The 19,970-nt window shown below is 39.3% G+C and overlaps 1 protein-coding gene across 2 annotated transcripts in view; it reads right to left on the bottom strand.

Moving 5' to 3' along the window:
* Nucleotides 1-17,197, bottom strand: part of LOC107795206 (uncharacterized) — a 38,290-nt gene extending 21,093 nt beyond the window's left edge. For both annotated transcript variants that reach the window (XM_016617788.2, XM_016617789.2), the window contains exons 1-2: nucleotides 16,663-17,197; nucleotides 6,777-6,854 (exon numbers count right to left, since the gene is read on the bottom strand). In XM_016617788.2, coding sequence (XP_016473274.1) covers nucleotides 6,777-6,854; nucleotides 16,663-16,990 — 406 coding nt within the window. In that variant the 5' untranslated portion in view covers nucleotides 16,991-17,197. The remainder of the gene's footprint in view (nucleotides 1-6,776; nucleotides 6,855-16,662) is intronic.
* Nucleotides 17,198-19,970: the final 2,773 nt, after the last annotated feature.

Here is a 19,970-nt window from a genome sequence, read left to right as displayed (position 1 = left end):
AGTCTCCTGAGCTATTGCTAACTCGACTATTTCACTCTTAACCTCCCCTAATCTCACTTTCTCAGATTCATCTAGCTCCCTCGCCCCTTCCCCTCTCTCTAATTCCCCCAATTCATGCATAAGCTCTTTCATTTTGACCTCCACCCTCCCGAAGACCTCCTTATTCCACCTAATAATATCTCCCTTGAGCAATTTGAGTTTCTTCGACAGACGAAATGAGGGTGACTCTGATACCCCGTAGCTGGTCCACCATTCTTTCACTTTGTCACAAAATCCTGGCACTTTCAACCACATGTTCTCGAACCGGAAGGGAGCACGCACCCCCCCTCCCTCTGCATCCATCTAGCAAGATAGGCAAGTGATCCGAAGTCAGCCTAGGTAAAGGGATCTACAATACATTCGGCACCAGCTCATCCCAGGAGGATGATATAAGAAATCTATCGAGTCTAGACCTTGAGTTTGAATCCTCCGCCCTGGCCCAAGTAAACCTTTCCCCCGACAGAGGAAGATCAATGAGAAAGTGATCATTGATGAAGTCAGAAAACTCCTCCATGGCCCTCGAAATCAAATTGCACCCTAATCTCTCCTCCGGGAATCTAATAGTGTTAAAGTCTCCCCCTAGAACCCATGGAATGTCCCATTCCCCCATAATATTGGCCAGTTCCTCCCAGAAAGACACCTTGGACCCTTCCCTTATCGCCCCGTACACTCCCCCAAATCCCCACTCCACCCCACTCACTCTATCTTTGACGAGAACTGCCAAAGAGAAAACTCCCTTCCTAATCTCTTTTACCTCCAAGCTTCTATCATCCCACATAAGTAGAATGCCCCCGGCACTTCCCGCTGCTGGGACCCAGTCATATTTTACCCAACTACCTCCCCAGACACTTCTCACGATCGCATCCGACAAAACTTCCATTTTGGTCTCCTGAAAACAAACTAGGTTGGCACCCCACTCCCTAACTCCCACTTTGATGATGGCCCTTTTGTTTGGGTCATTCATCCCCCTGACATTCCATGAAAGGATCTTAACTTCCATAAGCAACAATAGCCCTCATTTCCCCAACCCCCCTAGCCGAGGTCCCTTTCTCCATGTCACATACTCGACCCCTCTTCTGATACACCACTACATCCCCTATTTTATTTTGATTAACACCTTTACCCAACACCCTCCCTGCGCCTTCATAACAAGGCTGTTGCTCAATCTCCCTCAACAGTTCTAGCACCCTATCTTCCTTCCCTTCAAAAGAAACACCTAAGAACTTCCCAAAGTTTAATAGTTTATCCTCCATCTATAAGGACATAACCCCTTCTCCAATCCGTGACGAAATTGGACATGCGTCTTCTGTAGTTACCTTTTCCTTGCCCCTACCGGAGGAATGCAAGACCATAGCATTGCTAGCAATAGGACCTCTGGGTGCCGGGTGGATCACGTCGTTTCTTTGAGAGGCACCAACCTCTGAAATTAATGCCTCTCTGGAAGGAGATTGTATTGTAACCTCAGCACATCAAAGCACAGGGGGAGATGAGGGGGCGATGTTGCTGGGTCCTTCAGAGGCGGGGGGGCATTGAAATAACACAACCAGCTTTAGCCGGTGCTGCTCCTGGAGCAGTGGCCGAAGAGGGGCGCAAGTCCCTAGTGCTTGGTGAAGAAATACCACTGTGTGAGGCATCATTGGCAAAAGGAGTGACTGCTTCCATATGTTTAGGAGCCTTATCGGACGCAGCTTGATATAATCTGGGCCCCTTTGGATCAATTCTAATAGAATTGGAAAAAGTTGTTGGGCCCCTGTGTGGAGGCCCAGGCCTGTACTTGCTGAAATCTTGCCCGACCCTATGATAGTTAAAAGAAGACCGACCCATTCTGCCTTTCCAGCCCGCATCACTAACCCATTCACGTCTTTTCCTCCTGTTAAAATTTTGTCGTCTTCTCCCAAATTCAAACCTCCCGTCACTTCTCGATCTACCGTCTGATTCCAGCTTAGTCCACTGATCCGGTGAGCCCTCCCCTCCCCTCAGAGACTGATTTCCCCTTCCCTCCCTTCTATTTGACCTTTCCTTTTCTTCCGCCAATATCACAGGCATAAAGATATGGCAAAATTCAGGGCTCAACCAAACCCTGTAACTCAAGTAGCCATCTTCCAAAAGCACTTTAAAGCTGGTTTGACCAACTTTTAAGCCAATCCAAACACCCTCTATGTCCAACAAGGCTTAGACGGATGGAAAGAAATCACCTAACATTTTTTTCACCTCTACTATGATTTGAACCTTAGTCTCATGGTCTACTCCACCTTCATTAACGGATTGACCATTAACCACATCCTTGGGTAGATAGTATGACTTATTTACGCATTTATTTGTTCAAAGTTACAGTCTTTTCAAGGTTTATTTGAAGCGTTTCAAACCAGCTTTTAAGCCAATCCAAACACGCTTTATGTCCAACAAGGCTTAAGATGGATGGAAAGAAATCACCTATCATATTTTTTATCTCTGCTATGATTTGAACCTTGGTCTCATGGTTGACTCCACCTTCATTAACGGATTGACCATTAACCACATCCTTGGCTAGTTAGTATGATTTATTTATACACTTATTTGTAAAAAGTTAACAGTCTTTTCAAGGTCTATTTGACGCGTCTCATTGAAACTCAGACTTTAGCTTTCATAATTATCATACAGTTTCTGACCATTAAGCTCCTTGTATTGCTTATCAAAAAGAAAAGAAAAAAGAGTTCATGTGGAAGTGTTTCCCTGTCCTCACGATGATAAAGTTCTTTTTTTCCTTCTTTCATAGAAGACTGAAGATTTAACCACTAAAAATTAGTACAACGACAAAACGATTGTTAGACCTCAATCACAAACAAGTTGGGCTACATATATCCTGAATATCCATTATGTTCTGTTTTGAACTGTTTAATTCCAATACTCAATAATTTGTCTTCTAAGATAAATAAATTAAGGGTTTTCCAACTGTAGAGGTGCTCTACATTTTCGATATATATATATGTGTGTGTGTGTGTGTGTGTACTTGCAGACTTGGAACCTATATGGATCTTTTGATCCATTGTGTTTGTATTCTTCGCAAAATTCGCATGAACTCTGAGAGATTGTAAGTCCTGTAAAACATATAAAAACAAATGTACCAACACTAGTTGAGAACTTACATGTTCCAATTAAGGGTGCGCATTCGGGCAGTTCGGACTAAATATGAAAATTTTGGTTTGAATTTTCGGTTTTCGGATTGAAGAAATGACAATCCAAATCCAATCCAAATAAGCTCGGATTGGATCGGATTTTTTAAGTTCGGTTTCGGATTAATCGGTTTGGATATTTTGAATTTTTGGTTTTGAGCTTATAAGTTGAGATGTTTCTTCTTTTTACGAAAATGAATATCCAAATGAACTACTCATGTTAAATTGCCTGAAAAGTTCCTCATTCTCACCGCAATCATCCAAATAAAATATCCAAGTAATGAATTTATTATCAACGAAATGCGACAGAGACATTAATGAGACATTAATACGGCTGATAAGAAGCAATTATAGTAAAACCATATCCAAATGGAAAATATTATGACAATAACTTAGTAATTAATATTGAATATATGATGGGCAGGGTGTTGAACTTATTACTATTGGCATATGGTTAATGGACCAAATATACAACAACAGCAACAACAACAACCTAGTGGAATCCCACAAGTAATAAATTAAATATAAAGTATAAAAATTTCGGATTTTCGGATATCCAAAATTCCGAAGTACCAAATCCATTATCCAATCCGAAATCCAAAAATTTTAAAAATCAAATCCAAAATCTAATCCATAATTCAAAAATCTAAATAAAAAATCCATTAAATTCGGATTTTGGTTTGGATTTCGGGTTTGCCCAAACTATGCCCACCCCTAGTTCCAATTATACACGGCATACCCAATAACAGAAAGGTGAAATCTCAAACAGACAGAGGTTTCTTCTTTTTAATATCATAAAGGGCAGACTACTCAATATCTTATACTCCCATATCCTAGTGGAATAGAATATTATGACAATAACTTAGTAATTAATATTAAATATATGAGATAATATCTAATGGGTATGGTGTTGAACTTATTACTATTGGCATATGGTTAATGGACTAAATATACAACAACAACAACCTAGTGGAATCCCACAAATAATGAACTAAATATAAAGTATAAAAACTTTGGATTTTCGGATATCCAAAATTCTGAAGTACCAAATCCATTATCCAATCCGAAATTCAAAAATTTTAAAAATCAAATCCAACATCCAATCCATAATCCAAAAATCTAAATAAAAAATCCATTAAATTCGGATTTTGGTTTGGATTTCGGGTTTGCCCAATCTATGCCGACCCCTAGTTCCATTTATACATGGCATACCCAATAACAGAAAGGTGAAATCTCAAACAGACAGATGCTTCTTCTTTTTAAGATCATAAAGGGCAGACTACTGAATATCTTATACTCCCTCTCCAATTTTATGTGACACGCTTTCTCTTTTAATATATCCCAAAAAGAATGACACATTTCTTGTTTTTCGAAACTACATAATCTTAACATCCCCGATTTACCCTTAATGACATGACTAATTGACAATGACACCTTAACCACCTTATTTAAACTGAAAAGACATGAGGAATTCTCACCTGCAACTCATTTAAAGGATGTTGGTACTCTGCATGTATTTGGTTAAGTCTTCTTTAATTTCTTAAATCGTGCCCAGTCAAATATCTTCACATAAATTGGGAAGGAGGGAGTATTAATTTCTTGGGAAGAGGTTAAAAGCCAAATGTTGCTACAACTCAACTCAGTAAATACATTCTTTTACCAGATTTGAGACCCAGATTAGTTAAAGGTAAATCAAAACTGTGCATTTGAAACCATTGAGTTCAAAATTGTAACTACTCCTTACGTCCCAATTTACGTGACATTATTTTATTGGTCAACGAGTTCAAGATGTCAATTGACTTGTATATCATCAAAGAAATAACAGAAGATAAGGTGCTATGTTAGCTTGATAAAATAATATTTCATCAAAGTTTAAGTTAAAATAGTCGAATGAGTTTAGACTCTTGAAACTTGTGAAGGTTTTATAAAGTAGTCTTGTTAATTAAATAATATTAATGATGTGAAACGTTCCAATATCGAATGAATATCGTGCAACTACAATTTTTTATAAGTCATATCAAGTAACTATACCAAAGGGAGTAAGTCAAAGAGACTTTGATGGTTCGGAGTTGAGTGTGTTCAAATTGAATTTTCACCAAAAAAAAATCTGGATTAATAAAGACAACTGGAGCGTTGCTTTATTTTTAAGACGAACTGAAAGTTATATAATAGGCAAGATGCTGTATCCGATAGGATAGAATATGTAAAGTAACATACATATCAAAAGAAGGATTTTACAATAAAATCAAATTGTAATATTAAATAAATAAGGAGATAACTAATACAAACTATGGAAAATTACTGATAAGTCCAAAATGGTGTTGGTAAAACCCAATTTTTGCAATAACTTTAAAGCTGGATGGTAATGCGGTATTTAAATTGGGTAACCAAAACCCAGTAATGAAGGAACCTAAGGGTCAATGGGAAAAGGTAAAAATATTATACAAATAATGTTCATCATGCAACATACAGTAACTCTGGACAGTAACATTTTATACTCATTATCATCATGCAATTCAGCTATGTGAGTTATTCAAATGATTAATGGTATTTTGCCTTGTATTCTGGACAGTAACATTTAATGGTTGTCATGTTCTTTTCAAGAATTTCTAGTTTTGCTAAAATAAGCCCCGTCCTAGGCTTTTTGCTTGATTTCCCTTCAACTTCGTAGGGTTTCAACATGATTCGAAGTATAGTCCTTATTACACCCTGCTTCATCATTCAGACCAAACTAAAAAGCTTAATGAAGTCGTCATCATCTTCAACCAATCGCTTGAGATTTTACTGAATATTTGTTTAGTTTCCCTGTTTTGCAAGCAAACACTGACTATGAAAACAAAAAGTATATCATTCTTTTTTGTATTGATGTCATGCAACAAAGCATCATAAATTTTATTTCTATTGTATTACCTAGTATAGCACCGAGGTTACACCCACTGCTTGCATGTTTATACAAAATTATTTGCATGTGTTTCCATTAAAAGAAACAACAGATAGCTAAATGAATATACTCCCTGTATTCCAGTTTATGTGATACTATTTTTTTATTAGTCCGTTCCGGAATAATGACACATTTCTATATCTGGAAACAATTAACTTTGGACTTCCCATTTTACCCTTAAAGGGAAGTTTTTATTGCCACACAAATCTTTTTTTTGATAAGGTAAATTGTATTAATCAAAAGGGAGAGAACTCCCGTATACACGAAGTATACCAAAAACGTAGAGAATTTACATCAGAACATGATTCTCTACAAAAGACGCCCAATCTTCTATACAAGTAGGGGCTAAATGAGTGCACCAAAAAGCGATCAAAGATAAAAGACTATTCTTAAGATGTGAAAAAGGAGACTCGATCTCCTCAAAAGCTCTCCTATTTCTCTCCCCCCATACTACCCACAGGAGACTCATAAGATTGCCACACAAATCTTATGACATGTTTAAGATCACACATTCCAAAAGTCTTCCGTTCTTTCTTAAACTCCATGTCGAGGCAAACTATGTCATATAAATTGAAATAACGGGAGTATATGATTAGAATATGTAAGAATCAGGAGGATAACGTCAAGCTAAAGGTTAAACTTACATTGTCTGGAGCTACCAGCGGAGACAATCTGATTTGAAATTAATGCAGGAGTCACATTATCCATAAAAACATACTCACCTGGAAGAAAATAAAACATAACAATGAAAAGTATCACATAAAGCATAACAAGATATAAGAACATTTATCTTCAGTAATAACAACAGAGCAAAAACAGAAGATGGTCCCTGGAGCTAATTATTAGTGCATCTGGTTGGAGAGGGATAGAAGTTTTTTTGAATTTTGTCAGTTCACTAGTCATAGCCTAGTTTTAGTTACCAGAACTGACAAATCTTCACTTTTTGTTTCTTTTGTTCATCCATGTAATGCTTTGCATCTGCTTGATGCCCTTAATGAATTTTATTACTTCATCAAAAGAAAAAGAGCAAATACAGACTTTTCTTTTTCTATAAGATCTATGATTTCATCCTACTAGCTATAAGAAATTTTGTGATAATCAGGAATAAAGCATTTCTCTAATGTAGCATATTGCTTTTAGTCCTTTATAAATTTGGATTGTGCCTTATCAGCTGATGAAGAACTTTACATAATGGCACCCACAATGCCCACATTTATCTTTGAAAAAATCAAAGCACCATGTATGAACTGGTACACCGACCAGATTTTGTGGTCAAACATGGTCTACACAGCCAGACACTTCAGACTACCTTTCCGGCTTCAAAAACGTCCCTCCATCAACTGTTGTCCATTGTTTAGAACTTGAGTTGCTTTTTCTTCGCTAAAAAAACAGATGGAAATCTTGTGTCTAGGGCTGTGCATTTGGATCGGATATCCGAAATCCGAACCGATCCACTCAATTTCGAATTTCGGATATTCGGATTGGATATGGATTATGTTTTATAAAATTTCGGATATCCGGATTGGATTCGGATTGGTATAATTTAAATCCGATCCGACCCGAAATCCGAAATTATATGGACCTATATAAATATTATACTAAAATTTTAGGGTTAGGCTTCTTTCTTATTTCATTTTTCAGACAACCCACTTAGGTTAGGGCTGTATCTCTCTCTCACATTTCTGATTTCTCTGCTCCGACTTCCGCCTCTCTTCTCCAAGAGTCCAAATCCTTGTTCGATTTCCAATCTCAGACAGTCACGACTCACGACCAAACGACGCACAGCTCTAATCGACGCACAACCCTCTTTCTGTGTGTGTTTCACGGTAATTATTTCACGGTAGAAATCAAATAGAGGTATTTTTGTGTGTGTTTTTTGTGTCTTTTTTTTGTGTGAGTTAGAGAGAGATTACATGATCTGTGCTAGGCTCACCGTTGACTAACTCAGCTGATACCTAATATCAAAACATAAGTATACTCCAAGAACTTAGTTCTCTTTTGTTTTTGTGCCTTTTTTTTTTTTTTAATTTCCATGCTGTCTTTTTCCAATTTTTGGGTGTATGTATCGATTTGGCTTTTATGGGTGTATTTTAATTATTCCACGTCTGATTTTACTTTGAATTTTTTTGTTTTCGTAGATGGAAAATGAGGCAGAGACGCCGAACGAACTTCAAATTGTTGAAAAATGTGGTGAAAGTGGTGCTTCAAATGATTCCACAACCAACTGTGAATCTCAATCTGGTTCGAAGAAAAGAAAAATGGTTAAAGAAAGATCAGTTGTGGTGAAAGTGGTGCTTCAGATTGTGGTTTATTTATTCCAAGAAGAAGCCATTGAACTGTTTTAGGAGAAGAATGGTGTTTTCATCATATTCACTGAATTTGTTTTGTTAATCAGATTGTGTTTTCTCCTAAATTAAGTCCTAAACCAGCAATCTTACTGGTGGAATCATTAAGCAGCATTTGAAACGTCCTTGTAAATTCCTGGTCTTTGGAAATTCCTATGTTAGTTAGCGGCATCTGCTTCAGCAAGATCAGGACTTAATTCATTCTTGTTTTAATTGATAAGCACCAATCTCAGTGGCAAGATACAGAGAGCATTAAGAAAGGGTGAGTATGATTGGCAATAAGCCATAATAATGCAGACAATCCGATCCGACAATCCGAAATATTATCCGATCCAAACTTTAAAATCCGATCCGATCCAATGTTAATTCGAATCGGATTCGGATTGCATTTTGTAGAATCCGAAATCCGAAATTTCAATCCGAAATGTGTTAAATCCGATCTGATCCGATCCGTGCACAGCCCTACTTGTGTCTTCTAAAGGGGGCACCTTCAACCTGTGTTTAACCCCCATATCTCTGCAGCCCAGTTTCTGATTGCTTTCGTTGAGCCAACACACTTTACAAAGCTCCCTACCAAACAAGTGTTCAGAAATTTTCTTCTCCTCTGGATGTGCTCGGTTGAAAGCCTAAAACTTGGTTCCTTCACAGCATCCAATTTCTGGAAGTTACCTTCTAGGTCCAGTACTGACCAAGGTAGAGCATCTTTGAAGCCATTCTGTCTTTACCTAGATTCTAGTTTTTTTTTTTTTAGGTAACATGTTTCTGTATATTTATTAAGACATCAGCATAAAGATTGTGCTGGAAACCAAAATAGGATGTTACATCAGAGCGCCAAAATAGTAAAAAACCTACATGCTTGTTCTTCTTACAAGGAACCTAGTACGTCCAAACTATCCTCAGGATCATCTATGTATTCAGATTTACACCAAAAACAAAGAATAAGAATACTAACCAACATATCCATCTTGATTCTAGTTTTTCTTAAACAACTTTAGCTTTACTTAGGTCTTGCATGAGATTTGCAACGTCAGTGTCCCTTCCAGAACACTTCCATCTTCTACAGTTTCAAGCTTTTCTTTAAACTTTTTTAGCTTTGCAGGTAATCAAAATCTTGCACCACTTGGACTGAGAAATAGTACCACCATTTATTCACCAACAACCCCCCTATTGTAGCCACATATTCACTTCTTACATCAAACTAGGAGAGTTTTCCTCCCAATTACTAGAGATATTATCCTATTAATGCCAGACGCAACTCTTTTATTTTCTCCACGTTAATTTAATCATACCATTGGTAAACCAATTGGAATTAAATTCTGAGAACTCACGGTTACATGACCATCTCTTCCGCAAATCTAACAGCATAAAAAATCCCATGCGATCTCAAAAATTTGACATATTCTGAAGTGTATTAGATAATCGTTGTGCATTCCTTATGAACTCCAGACAAGACCCACCCAAAAATCTTCCCCAAGCATTTGAGCAGGTAGGACAAGGCAGGACAACTCCATGATGAAAGGATCTCCTCATTTAGGGACATCTCCTTTTGTCCCATAAAATTGAAAAACCCTTAGCTCCCAGTCTTGAGTTCAAAGACAATCGTGACACATGTTCAATTGCCTACCCATCTTGATTTCTTGTAACTGGTAAGCAATACACATACGGCCTCCAATTTTTAATCACTGCCTTCACACCATTTTATGGGGATCATTTAGACCCTGCGTATTCTGCGACATTATTTTGAATTGCGAGATGATAGTGAGTATAAAATGCCTGATGTATCCCCTCTGCCTTCTCCTTCCAACCTTTCCTTCTGTTTTCCAATCAACTTCACAGCATTTAGGTATCTGAACTCGAAGTCCATTTCCCCTTTGGTGCCAAAATTCTTGCTCTTCTAGATGGTGTTTGCACATTGTTTGTTTTATTCCACTTCTGTTCCTTCTTACTTCCAGTTAAATTTTCCAGTCTTCTCCTAAAATCCTTCAAATGAGATTCCAAAAACATTTTCTAAAGCCTTAATCTTTTTATTTTTTTGGCCCAAATAATCTTATTCTATTCCGGTGAGCATGAGTTGTTGTTATTTCTAACAACAGCAAGATGCACATCAGACATTGCGATCTCTGAAGTATTCGGTAGCACCTTCCACCTGTGATCCCTTGCCGTCTGCTAATTATAACTGGAACATCTGACAAGGAAGGTTCCCAAGAAGTATGTTCTACACTCCCTCTCATCTCTTGACCCTGTGAAGACAAATTTTCATTTCCTTCATAGCTCCAGTGACACTCATCCTCAAGTGAAAAGCTGGCCAAGCTTCTTCCTCTAAAATCTCACTGTTCCATGGCCAACCAATCTAGCTTTCATTACGACCTTGAGTCTATCTTTCCCTTGATCATGCACGAGGCTTATGTTACTCTGTATTATTGAATCAACCCAGATTGCGGAAATGTTTCTTAAATCAAGATAAATGCTATGCATATTTTGATTTGGTTAAAACAACACTAGAGAGATGGAAATTTTATCTCCCTAACTAACCATTTTATTAATATCCATTCCAATAACTATATACTCCCTCTATCACAATAATGTGGTATACCTTCCTTTTTAGTTGTCTCAAAAAGAATGTCAAATTTCTATATTTAGAAATAATTATAACTTTGAAATTCCTACGTTACCCTTAATGAGATGATTTTTGACCACACAAATGTCAATGGTTTATGTTAGGACACAAGTTTCAAACGTCTTCCTTTCTTTCTTAAACTCCGTGCCCAGTCAAATGGTGCCATATAAGTTGAGACGGAGGGAAAGTGTCATATATCAAGCAAGTATCAACCGTTCATCCTTATCAGAAAAAGTATCAACAGTTCATATTCAAATTAAATAATACGATTCGCACCAAACTGACTTTTTGATATTAATTACTCATTACATCCCATTTTATATGATGTTGTTTGATTGAGCACGGAGTTTAAGAAAGAAAGATTTTTGAAACTTGTGGTCTAAAACAAGTTGTAGATATTACATCAAAGGTAAAATGGGAAGTTTAATGTTAAATTGCTTTTAAATATAAAAATATATTGTTAGTATGTATAGTGTAGTCTTGTCCCACATTGGAAGAGGAGTAATATCTCCTTGTAGTGTATAGCTATAAATAGGGACCTCTTGTATTGTATTTTATCATCCAATATCAATAACATATTTTCTCCCGTGTTTTCTCACATTGTATCAGAGCATTAGTGAGAAACCTGTCGCTGTGCATCATTCCAGCGACTTTCGGGAAGAAAGACCTCTTCGCCGTGCAATTTTCCGGCGACTTAGAAAGTTGTCCGTAAGCAAATCACTTTGTGTTGGTGTTGTACAAAAACCAACACCACCACAAAACTTCTCACGCTCCGGCGACCAAACCCCAGTCAACCCCACCAGAAAACACACGTCCACGCGCCCTCACGCGCCTGGAAAAGAAAAAAAATTCCGGCGAGATCTGACCCACGCGCCGGCGCATGAGCACTGTTCCGGCCAAATTTTAAAAAAGTTCCAGTTGAACAGTAGGATCGCCTGGTAATTCCGATCCTACCCTCACTGGTTTTGTTTCATTCCGACCACTTTGAGTTTTACCGTCAACTACAGTAGATTCCGGCGAGCTACAGTGTTTCCGGCGCAGAACAATGTTCTGTTTTCCTGCTGTAAACAGTGTTTTTCAAGCTACTTCTTCAGTTTTCTCACATGAGTTACTTATTTCCACTATTTCAAGTTAACCCTACTACTACAAATTGTAGCGACATGGGAACCGATGCTTTGAATAGTCGGATGGTTTCTTTAGCAGATTATATTGAGTTCCTTCAGTACAAAGCATGTAAGCAGACATCTTCTGAGATAGCTTCTGTTGTTCAAACAGGTAATAGCGTGACTTGCTTCTCCCAATCTTCATCCTCTGAGTCTTGGGTCATTGATTCAGGTGCATCAGATCATATTTCTGGTAACAAATCTCTTTTCACTACTATTTCGTATTCTCAATCTCTTCCAAAAGTCACAATGGCCAATGGGTCTCAAACCATGGCAACTGCAATAGGTCAAGCAAGCCCACTTCCTTCCTTACCTTTAGATTCACTCGTTTATATTCCCAATAGTTCTCTTAATCTCATAGTTGTTAGTCGCTTAGCCAAATCACTTAAATGCGCTTTTTATTTCTTGATGACCATGTTTTTATACAGGAACGCAGTACGGGGCGGATCATTAGTACCGGTGAATCAAACGGACTTTATTACTTTATCCTTGCTAAATCACATGGACTCACATCTTGTCTTCCTTCTACAACTTCTTCTGTTACTGATTCACCAGATTTATTACATAAACGGTTGGGACATCCCAGTTTGTAAAAATTTCAGAAAATAGTATCTGGTTTATCTCACTTTTCAGCTCTAGAGTGTGAGTCATGTCAGCTCGGTAAGCATACTCGCTCCCATTTCCCTCGGCGTCTTCATAATCGAGCAAAGTCATCTTTTACTTTAGTCCATTCAGATATTTGGGGTCCTAGTCGGGTCAGTTCTACCTTGGGATTCCGCTACTTTGTCAGTTTCATTGATGATTATTCCAGGTGCACTTGGATATTTTTGATAAAAAATCGATCTGAGTTGTTTTCTATTTTCTAGACCTTCCATGCTGAAATTCAAAATCAATTTGGGATTTCTATTCGCGCATTTCGTAGTGATAATGCCAGGGAGTATTTGTCTTCTCCATTTCAGCAGTTTATGAAATCTCATGGGATTATTCATCAAACATCTTGTCCGTACACATCTCAACAAAATGGGATAGCTGAAAGAAAGAATAGACATCTTATTGAAACTGCTCGTACCCTACTCATACAATCTCATGCTCCGTTGCGTTTTTGGGGGGATGCAATTCTTACATCTTGCTATCTTATTAATCGCATGCCATCTTCAGCTATCCAGAACCAAGTTCCATTCTCTGTCATGTTTCCCCACTTACCTTTGTTCTCTCTTCCACCCCGTATCTTTGGAAGCACTTGTTTTGTCCATAACCTTACTCCAGGAACAGATAAGTTAGCTCCTCGTGCTCTTAAGTGCGTATTTCTGGGTTTCTCGAGAACACAAAAGGGGTATCGATGCTACTCTCCTGACCTCCAGCGGTACCTTATGTCCGCTGATGTTACCTTCATTGAAACCCAATCATACTGCACAGGTTCAGGTCATCACTTAGATAATTCTGAGGTACTACCAGTTTCATCTTTTGGAGATTCAGTCTCTCCAGCTCCGATTTCATATTTCTGAGGTAGGTTGCTCTGATGGTAAGCACCCTCCACTTCCAACCAAGAGGTTGTGAGTTCGAGTCACTCCAAGAGCAAGGTGGGGAGTTCTTGGAGAGAAGGATGCCGAGGGTCATTTGGAAACAGCCTCTCTACCCCAAGGTAGGGGTAAGGTCTGCGTACACACTACCCTCCCCAGACCCCACTAGTGGGATTATACTGGGTTGTTGTTGTTGTTGTTTGTCTCTCCAGCTCCACCACCCACAGCTCCAGTTGTAGCTCCACCACCTATAGCTCCAGTTCCTCCACATAATCTAGTTCAACCTTATGCAGCTCCACCACTCTTGACTTATCATCGTCGTCCACATCCAGCATCAGGCCCAGGTGATTCACGCCCCGCATCAGATTCTGCACCTACTGCGGACTTGTCTCCTCTTAGTCAACCAATTGCACTCCGCAAAGGTGTACGATCCACTATGTCGGTTTAAGTTATCATCGTCTGTCGTCACCTCATTATGCTTTTATATCTTCTTTGTCCACTGTTTCTATCCCTAAGTCTACAGGTGAGGCACTATCTCATCCAGGATCGCGACATGCTATGATTGACGAGATATCTGCTTTACATGCGAGTGGCACTTGGGAGCTTGCTCCTCTTCCTGCAGGTAAGTCTACTGTTGGTTGTCATTGGGTTTATGCAGTCAAAGTCGGCCCGGATGGCCAGGTTGATCGGCTTAAGGCTCGTCTTGTTGCAAAAGGATATACTCAAATTTTTGGGCTTGATTATAGTGATACTTTCTCTCCCGTGGCTAAAGTAGCATATGTTCGTCTCTTTTTGTCCATGGTTGTTGTACGTCATTGGCCTCTTTATCAGTTAGACATTAAGAATGCTTTTCTCCACGGTGATCTTGAGGAAGATGTTTATATGGAGCAACCACCTGGTTTTGTTGCTCAGGGGGAGTTTAATTGTTGTGTGCAGATTGCGCAGGTCACTATATGGTTTGAAACAGTCCCCTCGAGCTTGGTTTGGTAAGTTCAGCACAATTATTCAGGAGTTCGACATGACTCGTAGTGAGGCTGATTACTTTGTGTTTTATCGGCATTCTGCTCCTAATCTGTGTATTTATCTAGTGGTTTATGTTGATGATATTGTTATTATTGGAAATGATCAGGATGGTATTACTAATCTGAAGCAACATCTCTTTCAACACTTCCAGACTAAGGATCTGGGCAGATTGAAGTATTTTCTATGTATTGAGGTCGCTCAGTCTAGCTCGGGTATTGTTATTTCACAGCGGAAGTATGCCTTAGACATTCTTGATGAAACTGGAATGATGGGTTGCAGACCTATTGACTCTCCTATGGATCTGAATGCTAAGCTTCTGCCCGGACAGGAGGAGCCTCTTAGAGACCCTACGAGATATAGGAGGTTGGTTGGCAAATTGAATTACCTCACAGTGACTAGACCTGACATTCTTTTTCCGGTGAGTGTTGTAAGTCAGTTTATGGATTCTCTTTGTGATAGTCACTAGGATGCAGTTGTTCGCATTTTTCGGTATATAAAGTCAGCGCCAGGCAAAGGATTACTATTCGAGTATCGAGGCCACGAGCAGATTGTTGGGTACACAGATGCTGATTAGGCAGGATCACCTTTTGATAGACGTTCTACGTCTGGATATTGTGTTCCAGTAGGAGGTAACTTGGTCTCGTGGAAGAGCAAGAAACAGAATGTAGTTGCTCGATCTAGCGCCGAAGCCGAATATCGGGCCATGGCTATGGCGACGTGTGAGTTAGTTTGGGTCAAGCAGTTGCTCAAGGAGTTAAAGTTCGGAGAAATCAGCAAGATGGAACTAGTGTGTGATAACCAAGCTGCTCTTCATATTGTGTCAAATCCAGTCTTCCATGAGAGGACTAAACACATTGAGATCGACTGTCACTTTGTCAGAGAAAAAATACTTTCAGGAGATATTGTTACAAAGTTTGTAAAGTCGAATGATCAACTAGCAGATATTTTTACTAAGTCTCTTACTGGTTCTCGTATTAGCTACATGTGTAACAAGCTCGGTACATATGATGTGTATGCACCGGCTTGAGGGGGAGTGTTAGTTTATATAATGTAGTCTTGCCCCACATTGGAAGAGGAGTAATATCTCCTTGTAGTGTATAGCTATAAATAGGGACCTCTTGTATTGTATTTATCACCCAATATCAATAACATATTTTCTCCCGTGCTTTCTCACATATATCATTCTTTTTGGACAGACTAGAAAGTGCATCACATAAATTGTGACAAAGGAAGTAGCTAATTTCTTAACTACAACTTATATACTTCCTCCGTCCCAATATATGTGGCACTGTTTGACCGTACATGGAGTTTAAGAAAGAATGAATCACTTCTGAAATTATTGGTCTAAAAAAAGTCAGATTTATTTGTGTAGCTATACATCATCTTAACTAAAATGTGAAATTTTAAGTAATTTTTTTTTTTTGTTGATAATGGTAACAAATTTTATTATGAGTAAAATATTTACATGAGATTGTGTGAGCCACAATCAGAACCCAAAAGAACTGACCGCCTAGCCTATTCGATTACATTTCTTCTAGCAAGTCCAGTAATGAATGTACATCCTCCCTATAGCTTTGCACCAAAAATGAAATAACAAACAACAGTTGAGCTTAATTTTCTGATAAAAGCTTGGCCTATCTTCAAAAATTCTGGCATTCCTTTCCTTCCATATGACTTAAATTATTTTTAAGTATAAAAAGGTATCAGCCCTTTAGACAAAGAGGAAACTGCATCACATATATTGGGACAGAGAATGAGTAACATTTTCAACTCTTCTCTTAAAAGCTACAGTACTAAGTTTGGTCAAACTAAGACAATAAAAATGGAATTTGAGTAAATAAGATACAGAAAGCACATCAAACCTCTGCGTTGCTTAGAATCAGGAGATGGTTTAGGAGTTGAAAACCATTGAGTATCCAATTTCTCGATCCCTTTAATCTCAAAATTAAGTTTTTCAATAAGCAAAGAGCACGAAGTTGTCGGGTTCTTGATTTCAACGGTAATGGTTACCGGATCACCCGGTCTATACACTTCTCTATCCGGCTCCAGCTTCAACTGTGGTTGTGGTAAATCCGTCGTTGCATTGGATCTTCTGACACTGCCACTGCCACTGCCGATGCCGCCGCCGATGCCGGTGGTGATGTTAAAGAATGAGAAACCACGGGAAGGTGGTTTATTAGGGGCTGACATTTGGTGAATTAATAGTGGAATTTGTTGAAAAGATCAAAAGAGTTGAAAGATAAGAAATGGGAAAAGGATTTTATTTCTTGAATTAGGATATGAAAATGGAGAATCTATGGAAGTTCAGTGAAGGAGAGTGAGAATGTGAGATCTTTGACACCCTGTTTCATTTTTTTCTGATGCCAAATTGTTTTGTATATTTTTTTATTTTTTGCATTTGAGTGTGATCTGTCGGGCAGGTTGGTTATGACCTCTTTTGAAACTTACGTTACCCATCGTTTACAATATATTTGTATTGTATTGTATTCTTTCGTTGTATAGATATAAGGTTTGACTATATTATATTATTTACTGTTGTTAAATATTACTTTTGCTAATTGATTTATTTGTACCGTACTATAACCGATAATAAATGATAACAACAACGAAAAACTCATTGTAATCTCATAGGTGGATCTTAGAAGAATAGTGTGTACGCAAACCTTACCATTACCTTATAAAGATAGAGAGACTGTTTTCAATAGGCTTTAGGCTCAAGGAACAATGAAAATAAAGCAACCAAATAACAAACAATAGTAATAACATTGTAATATAGAATCAGACGCGAATGAAATTTAATAATAAAGAACCATGAATAAGAAAATACAAGAATATTCCTAGTACTACTAGAAAAGCCCGGGAGAAATACAATGCTACCTGTCAACCTTCAACCTTAATGGGTGATACGCAAGCCTGTAAGCCACCTCTCTCACTCTCTCAAGAATCTCAAAAGGGCCGATATACCTAGGGCTCAACTTGCCCTTCTTTCCGAACCTCATCACATCCTTCATGGGTGATACCCGAAGCAACACTCTCTATCCGACCATGAATGCAACATCACGAACTCTACGGTCGGCATAACTATTCTGCCTGGACTGAGCTGTGCGAAGTCGATCCTGAATAATCTTGACCTTATCCAAGGCATCCTGTACTAAATCTGTACCCAACAACCGAGCCTCCCCGGCTCGAATCATCCAACCGGCGATCGGCACCGCCTACCGTATAATGTCTCATAGGGAGCCATCTGAATGCTCGACTGGTAGCTGTTATTATAGGCAAACTCCGCAAGCGGCAAGAACTGATCCCAAGAACCTCTGAAGTCTATAACACAAGCGCGGAGCATGTCCTCCAATATCTGAATGGTGTGCTCGGACTGTCCGTCCGTCTGAGGATGAAATGTTGTGCTCAGCTCAACCCGCGTGCCCAACTCACGTTGTACTGCTCTCCAAAAGTGCAAGGTGAACTGCGTACCTCGATCAGAAATGATAGACACGGGCACACCGTGAGGACGAACGATCTCGCGAATGTAAATCTCTACCAACCACTCTGTAGAATAGGTAACTGCCACGGGAATGAAGTGCGTTGACTTGGTCAGCCTGTCCACAATGACCCAAACTGCATCGAACTTCCTCTGAGTCTGTGGGAGTCCAACAACGAAATCCATAGTGATACGCTCCCACTTCCACTCAGGAATCTCTAACTTTTGAAGCAAACCATCAGGTCTCTGATGCTCACACTTTACCTGCTGACAATTTAGACACCGAGCTACATATGCAACTATATCCTTCTTCATCCTCCTCCACCAATAATGTTGCCACAAATCTTGATACATTTTGGTGGTGCCTGGATGGATAGAATACCGGGAACCGTAGGCTTCTTCAAGAATTAATTCACGAAGCCCATCCATATTAGGCACTCAAACACGACCCTGCATCCTCAAAACTCCAACAACTCATACAGTAACCTGTTTGGCATCACCGTGCCGCACAGTGTCCCTAAGGACAAGCAAATGAGGGTCATCATATTGCCGCTCCCTGATGCTCTCAAACAAGGAAGACCGAGCGACTGTACAAGCTAGAACACGACTAGGCTCGGAAACATCCAATCTCACGAACTGATTGGCCAAGGTCTGAACATCTGACGCAAGCGGTCTCTCACCGACTGGAATATACGCAAGGCTACCTATACTCGCTGCCTTTCTACTCAAAGCGTCGGCCACCACATTGGCCTTCCCGAGATGATACAAAATGGTGATATCATAGTTTTTCAATAGATCCAACCACCTCATCTACCTCAAATTGAGATCCTTTTGCTTGAACAAATACTGTAGGCTCCGATAATCCGTGAAAACCTCCCACGACAAACCGTAAAGATAGTGCCTCCAAATCTTCAGCGCATGAACAATGGCTGCTAACTCTAAGTCATGTATATGGTAATTCTTCTTATGAATCTTCAACTGCCGCGACGCACATGCAATCACCCTATCATCCTACATCAATACTGCACCGAGCCCAACACGGGATGCATCACAATATACCGTATAAGATCTTGAACCCGTGGGCAACACTAACACTGGCGCCGTAGTCAAGGCAATCTTGAGCTTATGAAAGCTCACCTCACACTCGTCTGACCATCTGAATGGGGCACTCTTCTGGGTCAACCTGGTCAACGGGGCTGCTATAGATGAAAACCCATCCACAAACCGACAGTAATAACCTGCCAATCCCAAGAAACTCCGGATCTCCGTGGATGAAGTGGGCCTAGGCCAGTTCTGAACTGCCTCAATCTTCTTAGGATCCACCTGAATGCCCTCTGCCGATACAACGTGCCCCAAGAAGGAGACTAAGTCCAACCAAAACTCGCATTTCAAAAATTTAGCATATAACTGGTTGTCTCTCAGAGTCTGAAGTACAATCCGAAGATGTTGCTCGTGCTCCTCTCGACTGCGGGAGTAGATCAATATATCATCAATAAACACAATCACAAAGGAATCCAGATAGGGCTTGAACACCCGGTTCATCAAATCCATAAATGTTGCTGGGGCATTTGTCAACCCAAATGACATCACTAGAAACTCATAATGCCCGTACCGAGTCCGGAAACTTGTCTTAGGGACATCGGATGACCTAATCCTTAACTGATGGTAGCCAGACCTCAAATCGATCTTTGA

This window comes from Nicotiana tabacum, chromosome 4, assembly GCF_000715075.1.
Source record: "Nicotiana tabacum cultivar K326 chromosome 4, ASM71507v2, whole genome shotgun sequence".
NCBI lineage: Eukaryota > Viridiplantae > Streptophyta > Magnoliopsida > Solanales > Solanaceae > Nicotiana > Nicotiana tabacum.
The sequence above is the reverse complement of the archived record's forward strand: the minus strand, read 5'-3'. Positions and strand labels throughout refer to the sequence as shown.